General features: G+C 43.0%; 1 protein-coding gene across 1 annotated transcript in view; it reads left to right on the top strand.

Annotated features, from left to right (window-relative positions):
- The window catches only part of gpr137c (G protein-coupled receptor 137c), a 56,883-nt gene that overhangs the window by 23,738 nt on the left and 12,359 nt on the right, over window positions 1-20,786 (top strand). Inside the window, exons 2-5 of the mRNA XM_071365107.1 lie at window positions 12,771-12,820; window positions 14,416-14,668; window positions 15,041-15,190; window positions 19,683-19,808. Coding sequence (XP_071221208.1) covers window positions 12,771-12,820; window positions 14,416-14,668; window positions 15,041-15,190; window positions 19,683-19,808 — 579 coding nt within the window. The remainder of the gene's footprint in view (window positions 1-12,770; window positions 12,821-14,415; window positions 14,669-15,040; window positions 15,191-19,682; window positions 19,809-20,786) is intronic.

Raw genomic sequence — 20,786 nt, 5'->3', positions numbered from 1 at the left:
CGCACGTCTATACAAAATACTAAGCTCGTGCCAATTGTATTGTTGCCTATATTTATTTCTCCCAAAAAATCTGCTGTTGATATGGCATTATAGGTGACTTGAATAGTTTTGAGGAGCCGGGAGCATGTCTTTCGTTATCTGACGAGGGGTGCTCTTTGAAAATGGGGATGGATATTCTACTTGAACAAGTGAAATGAAGTATGTAAATAGTGAACAATGAAAAATCATGAGGGGGGAAAAAAACTTCAAAAATAGAGCATTTAAAACCCCTTTATTCATAGGCTACTTGGTTAATGGCCAGGATAGAAAGATGCACCTATGCGATGCTGCTAAACCAGCCTTGATTAAGGTGAGGGTAGGCTATGCTTGGTTTTTTATCAAATTAAACAAAATGCGGGGAAACCAAGCGTTTTTGTAATATTTCTAAATATGAGATTCACAAATGCACATCTCTCCTTCCATGGGCACTGTGCATCATGGCTGGATAGGCTGCGCTTCCACTCTCAAAATCCATGACATTATCAACTGCGTTTCAGTTAAGACCTGCTTTTGTGGGTCTTAACTTCCCGTTAGCGCTGCATAAAATGGTCACTTTTCAAATCAAATCATCAAATCAAATGTTATTTGTCACATACACATAGTTAGCAGATGTTAATGCGAGTGTAGCGAAATGCTTGTGCCTCTAGTTCCGACAGTGCAGCAATAACCAACGAGTAATCTAACCTAACAATTCCACAACTACTACCTTATACACACAAGTGTAAAGGGATAAAGAATATGTGCATAAAGATATATGAATGAGTGATGGTACAGAACGGCATTGGCAAGATGCACTAGATGGTATAGAGTACAGTATATGCATATGAGATGAGTAATGTAGGGTATATAAACATAAAGTGGCATAGTTCAAAGTGGCTAGTGATACATGTATTACATAAAGATGGCAAGATGCAGTAGATGATATAGAGTACAGTATATACATATACATATGAGATGAGTAATGTAGGGTATGTAAACATTATATTAAGTGGCATTGTTTAAAGTGGCTAGTGATACATTTTTACATAAATTCCATCAATTCCCATTATTAAAGTGGCTGGAGTTGAGTCAGTATGTTGGCAGCGGCCACTAAATGTTAGTGGTGGCTGTTTAACAGTCTGATGGCCTTGAGATAGAAGCTGTTTTTCAGTCTCTCGGTCCCTGCTTTGATGCACCTGTACTGACCTCGCCTTCTGGATGATAGCGGGGTGAACAGGCAGTGGCTCGGGTGGTTGTTGTCCTTGATGATCTTTATGGCCTTCCTGTGACATCGGGTGGTGTAGGTGTCCTGGAGGGCAGGTAGTTTGCCCCCGGTGATGCGTTGTGCAGACCTCACTACCCTATGGTGAGCCTTACGGTTGTGGGCGGAGCAGTTGCCGTACCAGGCGGTGATACAGCCCGACAGGATGCTCTCGATTGTGCATCTGTAGAAGTTTGTGAGTGCTTTTGGTGACAAGCCGAATTTCTTCAGCCTCCTGAGGTTGAAGAGGCGCTGCTGCGCCTTCTTCACAACGCTGTCTGTGTGGGTGGACCAATTCAGTTTGTCCGTGATGTGTACACCGAGGAACTTAAAACTTACTACCCTCTCCACTACTGTCTCGTCGATGTGGATAGGGGGGTGCTCCCTCTGCTGTTTCCTGAAGTCCACAATCATCTCCTTTGTTTTGTTGACGTTGAGTGTGAGGTTATTTTCCTGACACCACACTCCGAGGGCCCTCACCTCCTCCCTGTAGGCCGTCTCGTCGTTGTTGGTAATCAAGCCTACCACTGTAGTGTCGTCCGCAAACTTGATGATTGAGTTGGAGGCGTGCATGGCCACGCAGTCGTGGGTGAACAGGGAGTACAGGAGAGGGCTCAGAACGCACCCTTGTGGGGCCCCAGTGTTGAGGATCAGCGGGGTGGAGATATTGTTACCTACCCTCACCACCTGGGGGCGGCCCGTCAGGAAGTCCAGTACCCAGTTGCACAGGGCGGGGTCGAGACCCAGGGTCTCGAGCTTGATGACGAGTTTGGAGGGTACTATGGTGTTAAATGCTGAGCTGTAGTCGATGAACAGCATTCTCACATAGGTATTCCTCTTGTCCAGATGGGTTAGGGCAGTGTGCAGTGTGGTTGCGATTGCGTCGTCTGTGGACCTATTGGGTCGATAAGCAAATTGGAGTGGGTCTAGGGTGTCAGGTAGGGTGGAGGTGATATGGTCCTCTCTCAAAGCACTTAATGATGACGGAAGTAAGTGCTACGGGGCGGTAGTCGTTTAGCTCAGTTACCTTAGCTTTCTTGGGAACAGGAACAATGGTGACCCTCTTGAAGCATGTGGGAACAGCAGACTGGGATAAGGATTGATTGAATAGGTCCGTAAACACACCAGCCAGCTGGTCTGCGCATGCTCTGAGGACGCGGCTGGGAATGCCGTCTGGGCCTGCAGCCTTGCGAGGGTTAACACGTTTAAATGTTTTACTCACCTCGGCTGCAGTGAAGGAGAGCCCGCAGGTTTTGGTAGCGGGCCGTGTCAGTGGCACTGTATTGTCCTCAAAGCGAGCAAAAAAGTTATTTAGTCTGTCTGGGAGCAAGACATCCTGGTCCGCGACGGGGCTGGTTTTCTTTTTGTAATCCGTGATTGACTGTAGACCCTGCCACATACCTCTTGTGTCTGAGCTGTTTGTAAGGACACACCTCAAATAGTGCCACCCCTCCCACCTCAGCGCAACGAGGTGATGTTAGACAGGAAAATTGTCGAACCTGGCATTAGGGCTGGAAAATGCAAGTGTGACATTTTTTACGTGACGAAATTGCAAACTAACGTGCGTTTGACGCTTGTGCCGCCTTAGCCTCAGCAGAAAATAGAGCCCTCAGTCTTAGGAATAACTTAAGAGGAAGAGATGAGGAGAGAGGGGGATCCAAACTTTGGTATGCTGGTGGCGAGTCTTCTCACATGCATTGCCTGACACCTAATAGTTAAAATGTCTGTATGGACATCAGAGAGGACGATAATTGTTTTCATCGGCATGGCCTTATTTCTATTACAGCATATTGGATGACTGTCATTCATATTCCATTCACCCAGCTCAATGTAACATTGATATATTTAGGCTACTACATGATACTCGAATGTCTCTACTCATCATGAGGTTGCTACAACCTAGCCTATGAATGAAGGTTTACAAAGTAGGTGCACAGGTCAAGATCCTTTTTAGTAATCAAGGTGAGAGACAGTGACATTCATTACCGCCTTGCACACACTTGCCTGCATTTAGCTGATCTAGGGTGTAATCATTAGTCCAACAGTTGCAAACGAGTATCTATTGGTTAAATTCAGGTATGTTTATCCCGGTTTTGTTCCGTTTGCTTCCATAAAAAAATAATAATAATTCAATAGAATCTATGGAATCAATACACCCCTGATTACACGCAAACACAGTTTACTTTCATAGCAGCCAAATACAAACAGCATGATCACTTTTCTCATTGTAATTCGTTCTCGCATCTACGCTCTCGCCTCCTCTCTCAACTTTTACCATTGCTTGTGGACTTCAGTTCACAACACATCAGCTGTCTGTGACCAGGCGAAAAAACCTTTCCAAGCCAAACCTTCATATGATAACCGCTAACGGCTACACACAGCCTACATCGTTGTCACCATATTATCTAACGTCATAGTCATCATAGATGATAGAACTAACGTATTAGTAAACCCACTACAATCATGCAGTACAGTCAGCAAGCACTTTAGCAGTTACATCGGTGGGCCCCGGTGGCAATAAAATAGTAAAACCAAAAGCTTACATTGACTTGGAAGAGTTCCAGTGTTGAATAGCCATAGCCAACTAGCTAACATAGCATCTCTCTCTGTTTGAGCCTGGTGTTCGAGTAGGCTAAACTAGCTAAGTAAGTGAAAGTGAAAAAATAACTATGAAATACAACTAGCGCTCTCCCTCTCTTTCTTGTCCTTCATCTTTGAAGAAATGTTTGTTAATTAAAAATGAACTATTGCCTTTCTCTCTGTTTTAGTCAACTACTCACCACATTGTATGTACTGCAGTGCTATCTAGCTGTAGCTTATGCTTTCAGTACTAGATTCATTCTCTGATCCTTTGATTGGGTGGAAAAATGTTTAGTTCATGCTGCAAGAGCTATGATAGGTAGGAGGAAGTTGTCATAATTAATGTGTAAGTCTATGGAAGGGGGTGAGAACCATGAGCTTCCTAGGTTTTGTATTGAAGTCAATGTACCCAGAGGACGAAAACTAGCTGTCCTCCGGCTACACCATGGCGCTACCCTACAGAGTGCTGTTGAGGCTACTGTAGACCTTAATTGCAAAACAGTGTTTTAATAAATTATTTGGTGACGTGAATATATTTATTATAGTTGTTGTTATTATTCTAAAAATATATATTTATTTTGTGATATGCTGTTGGTAGTACACAGTCTTGTCCCATCGCTGCAACTCCCGTAACGGACTTGGGAGAGCCGTGCGTCCTCCGAAGCACGACTCCGCCAAGCCGCACTGCTCCTTGGCACAATCCTTGCTTAACCCAGAAGCCAGCCGCACCAGTGTGTCGGAGGAAATACCGTACACCTGGCGACCGTGTCAGCGTTCATTGCGCCCAGCCCGCCACAGGAGTCACTAGCGCGTGATGGGACAAGGACAACCCAGCCGGCCAAACCCTCCCCTAACCCGGATGAAGCTTGGCCAATAATTGTGTGCCGCCTCATGGGTCTCCCGGTTGCGGCCGGCTGCAAATGTTTATTATAGTTTTATCAAGAAGTATAGCTTTTTCAATGTTTCACCTTTTTTTTATGATAAAAAAATATATATATGAAATTCACTGAGGATGACGGTCCTCCCCTTCCTCTGAGGAGCCTCCAGAGACATTGCCTAAGCTACATTTATATTCACTGTTGACAGTCAGATCTACTATAGTAAACAACACATTTGCCCAATACTGGGTCCTCTGACTCAGTGTTGTTTCTCACTGACCTACTTATGGGATTCATGTTTACATGTTGTGCTCACGAATACACTCCTGTCTGTCACTCTTAAGATAGGGTCTTAAGATAGGTGTTTACTCACACACACTCACACACGCTTATTTATTTTCTCTCAAGTGTAGGTAACAGGTAAATACATTGCTCTTTATTCTGACTCAGCACACGCACAAACGGTGTGTGTGTGTGTGTTTCCATGCTCATGGGTCGATTACATATCATATTGAGATGCAAGGGAAAGCTTTCCTTCCTTCTGTTTCCATAGAGGTATTTGGATGTTAGTGGGCTTTCAGTGCACTGCACAGGGGATAGCTGGAGGCAGGGGGAGCATGGCATACACAAACACAGACACACACACACAAAAACTGGTATACATCCTCTGTACCAGGTTGTTTTTCCTATGTTATTGTACACGCACACACCCTCTGGTCATCTCCAGGGACATTAAACACAAGTGCAGTTTCACTGTTTATTTGGGTCTGATTTCCTCCACGTTAATACTTCATGTCACAGGAGAAGGTCTGTGTGGGTCAGAGTGTGTGGGTCACAGCTAGACCTACCTAGATAACTGGGCTCTCTACTGAACAGTGGTTGTTGTTGGGATACTGTTTTGTGGTACACACACAGTATCTTCTATACATTGTTCTTACTGTCAGTCCTCATAGTCTAGCTTCCAGGGAAGTCTATAAACAAGTCAACCCTTGGTCCAATGAAGTGGGTAGTCCTCTGGTTCTCTGGAGCAGTGGTTCCTAACTCGTGTGCCTTGATGAACTCACAGGTGTGCCACAAAAAAAATTCTAATCTTGATATAAAAATGACAAAAAACTCACCTATAAATATAATTAGTAAAGTAATGAACAGATGCCCCCCCAAAAAATACTTAAATAATAAGTACTTTACACCACTGCCAAAATGCCTTCACACCAGTACATTAGCATACTTTATATACTGTTACACACACACTTTTCACATAGTATTCCATATATAAGTTAAGGCCATGCAACATTAGTTGAAACCTGAGTGAAGTGCACATGTACAGTATATGAACAGATGCATGAACCATATATTTATGTGGTGGACATTTGATACGGTCACATGATATTGTTGTGGTATGTCACAAAATCATGTTATGGCCACAAATATAAATTTTCTATATCAATATTTTGCTAAGTCTTGCTAAGTGGATGGGTCTCTACAGAAGGTGTAAACGGTACAGCCAAATGGTTACTTGCATAGTAGCAATATCAGAAATAGATAGTGTCAATATAAATAAAATATACAGTATGTACACAAACAATATCAATAACAATAGGGATAGACGAGGTAGTTACAGTTGAAGTCAGAAGTTTACATACATTTAGGTTGGAGTCATTAAAATTAATTTTAAACCACTCCACAAATGTCTTGTTAACAAACTATAGTTTTGGAAAGTCGGTTAGGACATCTACTTTGTGTTATTTTTCAAACAATTGTTTACAGACAGATTATTTCACTTATAATGCACTGTATCACAATTCCACTGGGTCAGAAGTTTACATACACTAAGTTGACTGTGCCTTTAAACAGCTTGGGAAATTCCAGAAAACGATGTCATGGCTTTGAAGCTTCTGATAGGCTAAATGATGTCATTTGAGTCAATTGGAGGTGTACCTGGGGATATATTTCAAGGCCTACCTTGAAACTCAGTGACTCTTTGCTTGACATCATGGGAAAATCAAAAGAAATCAGCCAAGACCTCAGAAAAAAAATTGTAGACCTCCACAAGTCTGGTTCATCCTTGGTGCAATTTCCAAACGCCTGAAGGTACCACGTTCATCTGTACAAACAATAGTCCGCAAGTATAAACACCATTGGACCATGCAGCCATCATACCGCTCAGGAAGGAGGCACGTTCTGTCTCCTAGAGATGAACGTACTTTGGTGTGAAAAGTGCAAATCAATCCCAGAACAACAGCAAAGGACCTTGTGAAGATGCTGGAGGAAGCAACAGGTAAAAAGTATCTATATCCACAGTAAAACGAGTCCTATATCGACATAACCTGAAAGGCAGCTCAGCAAGGAAGAAGCCACTGCTCCAAAACTGCCATAAAAAACCCAGACTACGGTTTGCACATGGGGACAAAGATCGTACTTTTTGGAGAAATGTCCTCTGGTCTGATGAAACAAAAATAGAACTGTCCATAATGACCATTGTTATGTTTGGAGGAAAAATGGGGAGGCTTACAAACCGAAGAACACCATCCCAACCGTGAAGCATGGGGGTGGCAGCATCATGTTGTGGGGGTGCTTTGCTGCAGGAGGAACAGGTGCACTTCACAAAATAGATGGCATCATGAGGAATTAAAATTCAGATAGTGCTGATGACCGGTCCGTCCGAACCACGCATGAACAAGGGAATCTATTTTTGGAGAGCCTATTTAAAAAAATATATATAAGACATTACAACCTTGCACAATGTCAATTCACCTCCCAAGTTTAGATGAATAACCTCATACAATGCAATGAAAATGATATTTACCTGAAGTCCTGATACTGCTTGATCTATGGCAGCGGCCTGAAGTACGGAGTCAGGTGTTGTTGCCAGCCATAGCTTTCCACCAGCACTGTACCATCCTCCAGTCCAACCAGCTGTGGTATGTGAGATCAATAAAAGTAGTGCCAATCATGTTGGAGGTCCGGAAGACACGTCTGGAGCCGGTGATCAAGGCACCTCCTTGCCATCCCCAGACTCTATGTAGGGTCTGTGGTAAACTATTCCTCCAACATCATGTAGCACCCAACTGGGTGATGCCAGATAAGCGCCGCTAGGGCGCCAAAGGATCACTGCACTACTGGAGAAGTCTTGGAGTAACCACTTTGGAGATCCGCACAATTTCAACAAGATTTTACAATCTCCAAGCCAATTCTTCTGTTTTTCAAATTAAAACAATGGCTAAGTAGCTAGTTAGCTGGCCTCTCAGTTATCTTAGCACACCAACTGACTAGCCAGTCTTAAAACTGTGGATCGATTATATTTATAATCAATACTAAATAAGCTAACAAAATAAATGAATAAAAAAATACGTAAAAATAATACTTAAAAACAATACACATTTACAGGAGCTCTCTGCCTAGGCTGCTACTATGGCGCCATGGCAACTATCAAACTCATAGATCCATCAAGGTGTTCCACGGTTCAAAAAAAGGTTGGGTACCACTGCTCTAGAGTCAGAACACTTTCCTGAATCCTGACATCTCTCTAACCTCCCTGCTGTCTGCTTTCTATTGAACTTCTGTTTATCTGAGTTAGCCTCATTGAGAAAAAAAAATCTGTTTTTCACTACCATCGTAGAACCTTAGCGGTACTTTCTCATGGATCTTCGCAGGATGTTTTAGTTTCCGATGAGACACCCAAGAAAAAAAAACATACCACCAATATTCCCTCTAATCTTTTTTGGCATTGAGCAAATTTCAGGTCCCGCTTTGTTACAATTTTATCATTTGCCAAGTAGAATACTGTGGCTGTTTGATCATAATGTAGGCCTACCAGAGTGGCCTACCATCAAAAACAGTGGAGAAAATGCACCACATAACATTTTAACATGGAAATAGCTATTCTATCATTCAGCCTACAGTAGCAGCCAATGTGAATCCTGACTCGCTTTTCAAAGATGTCTAGAAATTAAAGTTTTTTTTCTCTTGTAGAAAGCAATCACTCCCCTATTGGTGACTGCAAATTATCTGTAACTGGGCTAATACATCTTTAACTAGCAAAGGATATGAACAAAATGTGCACAGGTGGCTACATGCAAATGTTGCTTTGATCTCTAAACAAGTGTATCTACTCACGACCACAGCTGTAAACACAGTCCAGTTCAAAGTAAAAGGCACAGATCCATATATGGCAATGCAATTTGCATATAGGCTTACTACAGCTCTGATTGGTTATGCCGAACCGATCTACGGGCAGTCATACACAATAGAATCCTACTCCGATGCGTTAAGCCTTTTGTTTCGGTATGTTGCATTGAAAGTGGCTAATATTGCATTGATTTGATCACAATGTCCACGGTTAAGGGAAATGTTGATAGTGTTAACTAACATGGAAAACTCGAAAGTTGAGTGAAGTTCAATCTCATGCTTCTCTCCATGGGCTGATATTTCCTCTGCGCACACGCGCAGCTTAGTGGGGACATTGCCTACCATTTATGCTAAGAATCAGGTGACTTAGATTGACTGACAGACATTAACAAACCAATACTCAGTGTTGTAGACAAGTAATCCTAGCCCAGGAGTCTGAGAATTTAGTATCAGGCTGAAATACAAACAAAATGTTGCTCATTTTCGCAAATGTTTCACTCTCAAAATGGAATGGTGAACAAAATTCAGTGTGGATTCCCGGGTAGCTAGTCGAATAGGGGACAAGCAGGAATTACTAACAAAGGTGTCATGCCATAGGGGGCATGTTTAAAAAATGTGTCCTGTTAAAAAAAAAAAAAAAGGATATACATTTTTGGGTTTCTCTGTAATACCACAAGCCACCTAGCAATTTTATGAAGTTGACTTTAGCTTGCCCACATAGGTTCCCAATCTCCCAACCCCAACTAGCTACCAATAAGCCATTTCAGGTTATCAATGATGTTAGTGGCTAGCTTGTCTAACTATCTTAGCTAGCATGCCTGCTGGCAAGGTTGGTAGACATGGTAGAAGCAAGCCATTGTTTAATGTACTGAATAAGACTCACATTCCTTTCAATCTTTCACCCAGAGTTTAGCAGAGTTGTAGAGCAGCATATTTAGTTTCATATTTTTTTTTAAAGAACCACCAGTCAGGAGGATACAAACAGCTCAAGAGGTATGCTTAGATATGCAGAAGAATCAACATTTTTGACATGGAATTAAGCATAATGATTATGGCTCTAGCGTGCAGGGAAAGGGTGTTTACATTTTACTTTTTCAATTTAAGGACACGGGCCTAGCCCCGCCGAATCATCCTCACGTACTTTGTGCCCCCACAGATTTTTAGGGTGCATGACGCCCTGATTACTAACCCTCCTTTCCCAGCTTTGTTGTCTGCCTTCCACCTCAGCCCTCTCTCTATCTGGCCCAGTCCAGCCTTCGTCTGCAATCAGATTAGCTTCAGGCTTTCTGCCTGGTTGGTTGACTGGCTGGCAGGCTGGAGAGACTGGGAAACCTTCACTACACAGGTGTTAATCCTTTCCCAAACCCCCTCAACACACTGACACTAACTGACACAAGCACTCTGACACAGACATGAAGAGGAAAATTCAGATGCACACATAGACACACACACACACACACACTTTTACACAGACATGTACAGGAACATTCAGATACAGACCCATAAACTAGTACACGTTCTCTGAACTGGGTAGTATTTCAACACATTATTACATTGCACACACACACACAACACACAATGCATGCTCATGAACTCTGAACCTGGTCATTTGCAAGGTATGTATTTTAGAGCACACAACATTTTAGGCCCACACACACACAGACACACACACACAAACACGTCCTCTCCAATAAATAACTGTCAGCATCAGGTGATGTGTAGAGTTCAGTGTCATGGAATCCGAACCCTCTCGTTCTCTCCCAAAGGTGTCAGGGAATTTCGACACAGACTCTGAATTTCACAGTTGTTCCCTAAGTGGACTAGGTCAGCACGTACCCACTCTTCTACCCTTTCCACATTTTGGAACTTCCTTCAGCCCTGGTCCTAGCTTCCATTTGTAGGGAATTCTGTTGAGGATACTGATGTTTTGTGCCCCTATTTGACTATTTTCACACTATTGTGCTGATCCGAGTTCGCACTATTGTGCTGACTCTGTTTTTGCTTCACATTATACTTTCCAGCATGGTTCCAGTAACTATGGTGGATGTGTGCAAGCCAGCGAAGTACAGCTTGGCTCGGCTTAGTATTGTGAAAAGAGTATTTTAGGTTCCTTTGCAAGAATAGTTCAGTTTCTGGTGGTGCTGACCATTCCCATATCAAATCGGGACAGTAATGTAGACACTGGACACCCCTATAAGTGTTAGAATATAAATGCCAGACAAACTATTTTTGTGCACTTTTTTGTGCAGGAGTCAGTTTGTAGATTCTAATTAGAATCCCGGGCCATGAGGATGAGTATCTAGAGAAACACAAACGTATACACAATGAAGAGAGCTGAGTGCTTGCAAAGCTGTCAACAAGAGTACAGATGGACTATCCAAATAAAGTGTTACCTGTTTGTTTTATACTTGGTGTGTGAATATTGAAGCCTTCAAGGTGTGTGTGTTTGTGTGTGTGGCTTGCTATAATTCTTGATTCGCAGTGGCCGTTGATTCACTCAAAATGTGTTAAATATCTAGTAAGGTGTGTCACTCAACTGTCCATAGTGTCAATGACAAGCACTCTCTCTCTTCTTTGCTCACACATTATTTTTCTCTCTCATTCTCTCTATATTGCTCTCGCACACACACACACACACACACAGAGAGATATAGCTCTGCCAGGGGAACAAGTGTTGGGAACCCATTGTACAGGCACTTCACCACAAAGTCAGATATCAAAGATCCCCCAGACAGAGCTCTGCTAGGGTGACCAGTGATACTGATAATAACAGCGTGAAATGGCCTGCTTTGAAGACCATTGATATATGGGAGAAGCATCTGTGAGAGAATGTTTTCTGGATCTCTTTCATCATGATGGCTGCCTTTTTTGTGGCAGTGTCTTTTTTGATGATGTTTTGTTTGAATCTCTGTTAGAGATTCAGGGCAACATTGCCATAATGCAAAATAATTGTGCAAAGTGCAAAAATGATGAAGCTATAAAAATGTCACCCTCAGAATTTTAAAGGCCGCTATTTTGTCCCATGGCACAGTCCGAGACAATCACATTCGACATGAAATACAAATAGAGGACAGTTTCCTTGCCTTGTTAACATTATCCTCATGTTGTGTAAACTGCTGTATCGAGGAATGTGTTTATAGGCCCCATGATGGCTCTGTGCTCTACTCTTTTTGCTCTGGGACTGCTTCATCAGTGAAGATTAGAATGAAGGGAAGGGACACAGCGGTTCAGAGGTGGAGGAGAGTAAAGAGCAGAGGGAAGAGGAGAAGAGTCTGTCTCCCCCGCTGCTCCCCCTCTCTTCATCTGGCTTCCAGCCAGCCCCACAAATTTAGCCAAGATTTTAGGCCTATCTGGGCACAGCCTCAGTTATAGACGCTGACTGATAATTTCTCAACAAGCCTCTGTGGCAGAATGCCAAGGCACTGTCACTAGAGATCGTAACCCCATCGGTGTCTGCGTCCCCCGACGGTCAGTCCGCAGATGTTGCAGAGCGGTTGGGGTCTCCTTTGTCCCCAGAATTGTACCCTTTTCACACTATTGTGCTGTCCCAAACTGTACTGGCTTGGATCTTTTCTTTTCACATTGTCAGCAACTATGGCGGACCGTGGATGTGTAATCAAGGCAGCTCAGTACAGCTTGGTTGGGCTCGGCTCTGTTCAGCTCAGTAGTGTGAAAAGTACTTTGAAGACCTAATACTGATTGCATGTATTCAATGCTTTACCCCCTTTCGTAGCCCACCAGCCCGGCACCCACCTTTGTGATTCATGTTGGTGTCTATTTCTATCTGTTGTGAGTGCCACTGCTGCCACCACATGTATTTCTGTGCTCCTCAGCAATATCAATGTGTGAATGTTTAATGATGAGTAAACTGTTAATAACAATGTGTCCCTTCTCTGTCTCCCCAGGTAATGTTTAAAGCCAAAGCAAAATATTCTCCGGAGCTCAACAAATACAAGTTAGTGGAATTTTTGCTGACTCTGTGTCTGGGTTCGTCTAACTGAGTTTATACTGATTGGGGTGAGGCGAGGGACAATGCAGGGGAGAGGATGTTGGGCAGGAGGGAATCAAATGGCCAATAACCCAAATGAAAGCTCGTGTATGGGAATGGACAGTGTTTTCTTAAAACGATGCCATGAGAGTTGAAATGCCATGGCTGTTTGAAAAGACACACAATATCAAATAAAATCATATTTATTTATATAGCCCTTCTTACATCAGCTGATATCTCAGTGCTGTACAGAAACCCACCCTAAAACCCCAAACAGCAAGCAATGCAGGTGTAGAAGCACGGTGGCTAGGAAAAACTCCCTAGAAAGGCCAAAACCTAGGAAGAAACCTAGAGAGGAACCAGGCTATGAGGGGTGGCCAGTCCTCTTCTGGCTGTGCCGGATGGAGATTATAACAGAACATGGCCAAGATGTTCAAATGTTCATAAATGACCAGCATGATCAAATAATAATAATCACAGTAGTTGTCGAGGGTGCAGCAAGTCAGCACCTCAGGAGTAAATGTGAGTTGGCTTTTCATAGCCGATCATTAAGAGTATCTCTACCGCTCCTGCTCTCTCTAGAGAGTTGGAAACAGCAGGTCTGGGACAGGTAGCACGTCCGGTGAACAGGTCAGGGTTCCATAGCCGCAGGCAGAACAGTTGAAACTGGAGCAGCAGCACGGCCAGGTGGACTGGGGACAGCAAGGAGTCATCATGCCAGGTAGTCCTGAGGCATGGTCCTATGGCTCAGGTTCTCCGAGAGAGAGAAAGAGAATTAGAGAGAGCATACTTAAATTCACACAGGACACAGGACACGAGAGCCATGTTGCCACCAAAGGTTTGAATGATCCCATTCTAGTAAGAACGTACTAGAGTGTCATTTTCATGTTATGTTATTCCCTTAAAGTGATTTGTAATTGGAATAAATGGTAGCAATTCGTTCAGATACTCAAGATCCCAAAACCAAGTTGGCCAAGCTCTGTACAGTATCAATGATTGACTTTCACTGAATGCCTAGAGTGTGTTATTGTAGATACAGTGGAATGGACTGATGAAGTAACCTTGATGAAGTCTAATAATGCCTCTGAGCTTCATCTCAGCTGTCTCCACCCTTGGCTGTTTGATGTGGACTGGGGAAGGTGGTGTCTGAATTTCTGGACTAATAAACACTTTGATCACCCAGCCGATTAATGTCTGATGCGAAATGAAAAGCTGCAAACTCAAATCCCCAAATCCACCACACCCTCCTCCCCCCTTTCCATCCCAGTCCTCTACAATCCCCAGCACCACACACGTAGGCACACACACATGCACAAATGCACACGCATATTCACAAACACAACCCATACACACATCCTGCAAGGGGGAGGGGGGTAAAGGAGAAGAGCAGGTGGAGAAGGCAAAAGGGGGAACTGGGAAGATTGACTGAGCCAATGCAGTAGAATGAAATGGGGTTTTGGGTGTTTTAAGCTTTATTAATTTATTGTTGTGTAGAATTATTGTTATGTTGTGTATTGTAAGCTAGTTCTTGTACCACCTATAATTGTGTTTTTTTTCCGCAGGTTTCCCATGCGTCTGGCGTTCATCTCTGCCAGCCTTTTCTTCCTCGTGGTAAACCTGACATGCGCAATGCTGGTGCAGGGGGGCATAGGGGGTGGCATGGAGGGCGAGGCGGGCGAGGCAGAGGTGCGGCAGGTGGTGCTGGCCCGGGTGCTGGTCAACGACAGCCTCTTCGTACTCTGCGCCATCTCGCTGGCCGTGTGCATTTTCAAGATTGCCAAGATGTCCTCGTCCAACGTCTACCTCGAATCCAAGGTACTGGACGGTCCATCAATCAAGCATTAAATCAATCAATTAGCCAATAAGTCACTTAACCAATTAACCAACTAACCAATCAGTTACTTAATCAATCAATTCATTGATTAATCATCTTTATCATCCCTTAGTGCTCTAAAGTTGCACCATACGGCAGGTAGCCTAGTGGGTAAGAGCATTGGGCTAGTAACTGAAAGGTCGCTGTTTCGAATCCTGAGCCGACTAGGTGAAAAATCTGTTTGTGCCCTTGAGCAAGGCACTTTACCCTAGTTGCTCCTGTAAGGTGCTCTGGACAAGTGTCTGCTAAATGACTAAAATCAAAAAAATGTAATACAATATCTCTCTCTCACCCTCTCCCTACCTACGCTGTAGGGTACGTCAGTGTGCCAAGCTACTGTCATAGGTGCTGCAGTCATCCTGCTCTACACGTCCAGGGCCGGCTATAACCTGGTGGTGGTGGCTCTCTCTCCAGAGAACCGTCCCAGCGCCTTTAACTACAGCTGGTACAACGTCTCTGACCAGGTAGGATAGCCGTGGTTAGGAATACACACACACGCGTAAAATGTTGACGATGATCATGAAGATTGTTAGTGTTAAGTCACTGTGAGAGGACTAGGGGCGTGTGTGTGAATGTGTGTCAGGCCTGTTCACCTTCAGTGAACCCTGCTGTCCTAGATATTCAAAGCTTGCTGTTCTGCCAGCCGAACAGTCACCCTGGGTGACTGACATAATTAATCATCTATTATAGGGTTGATCAGTCTGCAAACACTGTGTGTGTGTGTGTGTCGGTGTCGGTGTGTGTGTCGGTGTCTGTATGATTAGGCTATGTCTGCAACTAATCGGCAGTCACATCCATTCTGCGTTAGTTGCATAGATGAAAGTTCAAACACATTTTTGGGGGTTTTCTCTGTCTCTCAACAGTGCACACGTGTATGCCCAATTTAAGTGTCAATGTGTGTACAATGTGGATATGTCTGTGCCAGTCTGTGTGTGTTCTGCTTTTACATGACTCTGTGTGTCTGTGCGCACGTACGCTCCGATGAGCGTTTGTGTTTGTGTGCGTGTTTGTGCCTGTGAACACTAAGCTCTTTTATATGACTCTATATTTAAGCGTTTATCCCACTTATACAACAGTTGCCAAAGAAAACAACACTAAAGCACACATGTACTGGTAGAAATAACATGTTTTCAATTATAATTTCATTTTGATAACTGAATTCATACTTTCTCATCTATCCACAAAATCCGGTTGTTAGATCTTTAAGGACGAGCACTATATGTACCGTATGTGTGGATGAGTCCCTCTGTGTGTATCTGTGCATACATCTCATGTTTACGACCATTCTCCATAGTCTCCCTTCTAAGTTGACACTTGGCTTGAGTTCAATCTGTCCAGAAGACATTGATGACAGAGCCATTCTATCCAGATCTGTTTGCTGAGTGGCTGAGAGCTCTGTGGCTTCTGCAGCTATAATCCATTTGAGGGGAGTTGGGAGGATAAGGGCTCTGTGGGGGAAAGGTCTTCATTTGTCTATAAATAACCCAGCTAGGCCAGGCGAGGAGAGGGGGGGATCACAGCAAAGGACTGCCTGGTGCTAGTGACCTAGATCTGGTCTCAAACCCTGAGACAGACGGCCCTGTACTGGAGGTTTTCCTAGTTCCCTAGGCCAGTCTTGGGCCACTGCGTGTGTTTGGGTGACTGTCTGTCTTGGTTCATTGGTTTAAATGTGTCTTGTGGAGGTAAGTGTGTCACAATTACATACACTCACAGACACAGACACACACACACACTCACACTCACGTGTCTTTATTTCTGTTTCTATGTCTACAATCTTATCTATCTAATCTATCCACGTCGGTTTGTGTCTGTATTTGGGATTATCTGAGAAATTATCTTAAAGTATGTTTCTGTCTCAGTTGAGGGCTGACCCCATTTTGTCGAATGGTCGATTGTTTGGTTGATAGGTTGTTGGTTGGCCAAGATTTTTTTCTGTTGAGTAGTCACAAACAATACTGTGCAAAAATATAAATGCAACATGCAACAATTTGAATGATTTTACTGAGTTACAGTTCATATAAGGAAATCAGTCAATTAAAATCAATTAATTAGGCCCTAATCTATGGATTTCACATGACTGGGCAGGGGTGCAGCCATGGGGAGCCAGGCCCAGCCAATCAGAATGAGTTTTTCCCCACAAAAGGGCTTTAATACAGACAGAAGTACTCGTCAGTTTCATCAGCTGTCCGGATCGCTGGTCTCAGACGATCTCACAGGTGAAGAAGCCGGATGTGGAGGGCCTTGGCTGGCATGGTTACACGTGATCTGCGGTTGTGAGGCTCGTTGGACATACTGCCAAATTCTGTAATTATGGCTTAGGGTAGAGAAATTCGCAGGCAACAGCAGTGGTGGACATTCCTGCAGTCAGCATGCCAATTGCACACTCTCTCAAAACTTGAGACATCTGTGGCATTGTGTTGTGTGGCAAAACTGCACATTTTATTTTCCCCAGCACAAGGTGCACCTGTGTAATGATCGTGCTGTTGAATCAACTTCTTGATATACCACACCTGTCAGGTGGATGGATTATCTTGGCAAAGGAGAAATGCTCACTAAAAGTGATGTAAACAAATTTGTGCACAAAATTTGAGAGAAACATTTCTGGGAAATTTTATTTCAGCTCATGAAACATGGGACCAACACTTTATATGTTGAGTTTATATCTTTGTTCAGTATATATACAGAGCATTCGGAAAGTATTCAGACACCTTGACTTTTACCACATTTTGTTACGTTACAGCCTTATTCAAAAATGTTTACAATAATTTTTTCCCCCTTATCAATCTACAGTCGTGGCTAAAAGTTTTGAGAATGACACAAATATTAATTTCCACAAAGTTTGCTGCTTCAGTGTCTTTAGATATTTTTGTCAGATGTTACTATGGAATACTGAAGTATAATTACAAGCATTTCATAAGTGTCAAAGGCTTTTATTGACAATTACATGAAGTTGATGCAAAGAGTCAATATTTGCAGTGTTGACCCTTCTTTTTCAAGACCTCTGCAATCCTCCCTGGCATGCTGTCAGTTAACTTCTGGGCCACATCCTGACTGATGGCAGCCCATTCTTGCATAATCAATGGTTGGAGTTTGTCAGCATTTGTGTGTTTTTGTTTGTCCACCCGCCTTGAGGATTGACCACAAGTTCTCAATGGGATTAAGGTCTGGGGAGTTTCCTGGCCATGGACCCAAAATATCGATATTTTGTTCCCCAAGCCACTTAGTTATCACTTTTGACTTATGGCAAGGTGCTCCATCATGCTGGAAAGGGCATTGTTCGTCACCGAACTGTTCCTGGATGGTTGGGAGAAGTTGCTCTCAGAGGATGTGTTGGTACCGTTCTTTATTCATGGCTGTGTTCTTAGGCAAAATTGTGAGTCAGCCCACTCCCTTGGCTGAAAAGCAACCCCACACATGAATGGTCTCAGGATGCTTTACTGTTGGCATGACACAGGACTGATGGTAGAGCTCACCTTGTCTTCTCCGGACAAGCTTTTTTCCGGATGCCCCAAACAGTCGGAAAGGGGATTCATCAGAGAAAATTACTTTACCCCAGTCCTCAGCAGTCAAATCCCTGTACCTTTTGCAGTATATCAGTCTGTCCCTGATGTTTTTCCTGGAGAGAAGTGGCTTCTTTGCTGCCCTTGTCACCAGGCCATCCTCCAAAAGTCTTCGCCTCACTGTACGTGCAGATGCACTCACGCCTGCCTGCTGCCATTCCTGAGCAAGCTCTGTACTGGTGGTGCCCCGATCCCGCAGCTGAATCAACTTTAGGAGACGGTCCTGGCGCTTGCTGGACTTTCTTGGGCGCCCTGAAAGCCTTCTTCACAACAATTGAACCGCTCTCCTTGAAGTTCTTGATGATCCGATAAATGGTTGATTTAGGTACAATCTTACTGGCAGCAATATCCTTGCCTGTGAAGCCCTTTTTGTGCAAAGCAATGATGACGACACGTGTTTCCTTGCAGGTAACCATGAATGACAGAGGAAGAACAATGATTCCAAGCACCACCCTCCTTTTGAAGCTTCCAGTCTGTTATTCGAACTCAATCAGCATGACAGAGTGATCTCCAGCCTTGTCCTCATCAACACTCACACCTGTGTTAACGAGAGAGTTACTGATATGATGTCAGCTGGTCCTTTTATGGCAGGGCTGAAATGCAGTGGACATTTTGGGGGGGGGATTCAGTTAATTTGCATGGCAAAGAGGGACTTTGCAATTAATTGCAATTCATCTGATTACTCTTCATAACATTCTGGAGTATATGCAAATTGCCATCATACAAACTGAGCCAGCAGACTTTGTGAAAATTAATATTTGTGTCTTTCTCAAAACTTTGGGCCACGACTGTATATACAGTACCAGTCAAAAGTTTGAACAGACCTAATCATCCCAAATAGGGCTATCTTCTGTATACCACCCCTACTGTACCTTGTCACAACACAACTGATTGGCTCAAACAAATGAAGAAGGAAATAAATTCCACAAATTAACAAGGCATACCTTGTTAATTGAAATGCAATACAGGTGACTACCTCATGAAGCTGGTTGAGAGAATACCAAGCGTGTGCAAAGCTGTCATCAAGGCAAAGAGTGGTTACTTTGAAGAATCCAAAATCTAGAATATATTTTGATTTGTTAAACACTTTTTTGTTTACTACATGATTCCATATGTGTTATTTCATAGTTTTGATGTCTTCACTATTATTATACAATGTAAAAAAGAAAAACCCTTGAATGAGTAGATGTGTCCAAACTTTTGACTGGCACTGTATATGTATAGTTTAAGCTAGAGATATGTTTTTTGCATTAGAATGCATCTCAATCCACCACATCCACCGATCGTCTGTAGCTTCCGAACTGTTTGGCCTACAAACTATTATGTGCGCTTGTGTGTGTATTTTTTCTGTGTTTCATTTCTCTAATTGTTGGATCTGTGTGTGTTTTCCCTCCAGGCAGACATAGAGAAGATCAGTGGAGAGGCCTACATCATCTTTGGGATCATCCTCTTTTTCTGGGAGCTGCTACCCACCAGTCTGGTCGTGGTCTTCTTCAGGGTACAGAGGCCCAATCAGAACCTAGTAAGACTATTTACTTCATGTATACTATCCAATCAGTACCTAGTAAGACAATTGACTTCCTGACGGTATACCAGTCAATCAAGGAGCTAAGGCTAGGCGATATGGCCTAAAACTAATATCTAAAAAGATGTCAAACTTATGGGCGATTCACGATATATGCTGTATCTCGATTTGTTTGACGTTTTCTCTAAATAAGCTTTGTTGTACAATTGAACGTAAAATACACTTAATTTAAAACAGTCAGCAATAATCTAATGAATTCAGAGCTTGTGAGATTATACCTAGGCTGAATATATGCGGGGTTGGCAGGTAGCCTAGGTCACAGCATTGGGCCAGTAACCGAAAGGTTGCTAGACCGAATCCATGAGCTGACAAGGTAAAAATCTGTCGTACTGCCCCTGAACAGTTAACCCACTGTTCCTAGGCCGTCATTGTAAATAAGAATGTGTTATTAACTGACTTGCCTAGTTTAAAAAAAATAATAATAAAGAAAGTATGCCTTCCATAACCATAAGACCCAATAATAATGTCATTATTTGATCAATATAGTTGTACCTGCTTTTTTTGTTGTTGCAATAATCACTGATCTGGCTTTCAGGTCTGTCTATAAAAATGCCCTTTATGTTACACATTTAATCAGAACCATGCATAATGCACATTCACTAATAATGTAGCAGGCATTATAGAAAATGAACACCGGTCTCATTAACAATCTCTCAAGCACAAGCCCACATGCTGGTGAGTAGCCAGCTAATATTTATATTTCAAGTTTAGCCAACTTGGATCTAGGTTTAGTTACACAAGCTCTGAATTCAGGTAACAAGGCAAAACAGTTGAACTGTTGTGAACAACCTTCTGTCCGTCTCCAACTGTTTGAACAGCATGCTAGCCTGTCCTCTGTGTTCACATGTTGAAATCACTACCTTATTTCTCAGAATGAGAACAAGTTGACAATTCCTTATATCATTGTTTTATGCT

The sequence above is a fragment of the Salvelinus alpinus genome, chromosome 25 (assembly GCF_045679555.1).
Source record: "Salvelinus alpinus chromosome 25, SLU_Salpinus.1, whole genome shotgun sequence".
In the NCBI taxonomy this organism is placed as follows: domain Eukaryota; kingdom Metazoa; phylum Chordata; class Actinopteri; order Salmoniformes; family Salmonidae; genus Salvelinus; species Salvelinus alpinus.
This window is presented reverse-complemented; position numbering and strand designations above follow the sequence as displayed.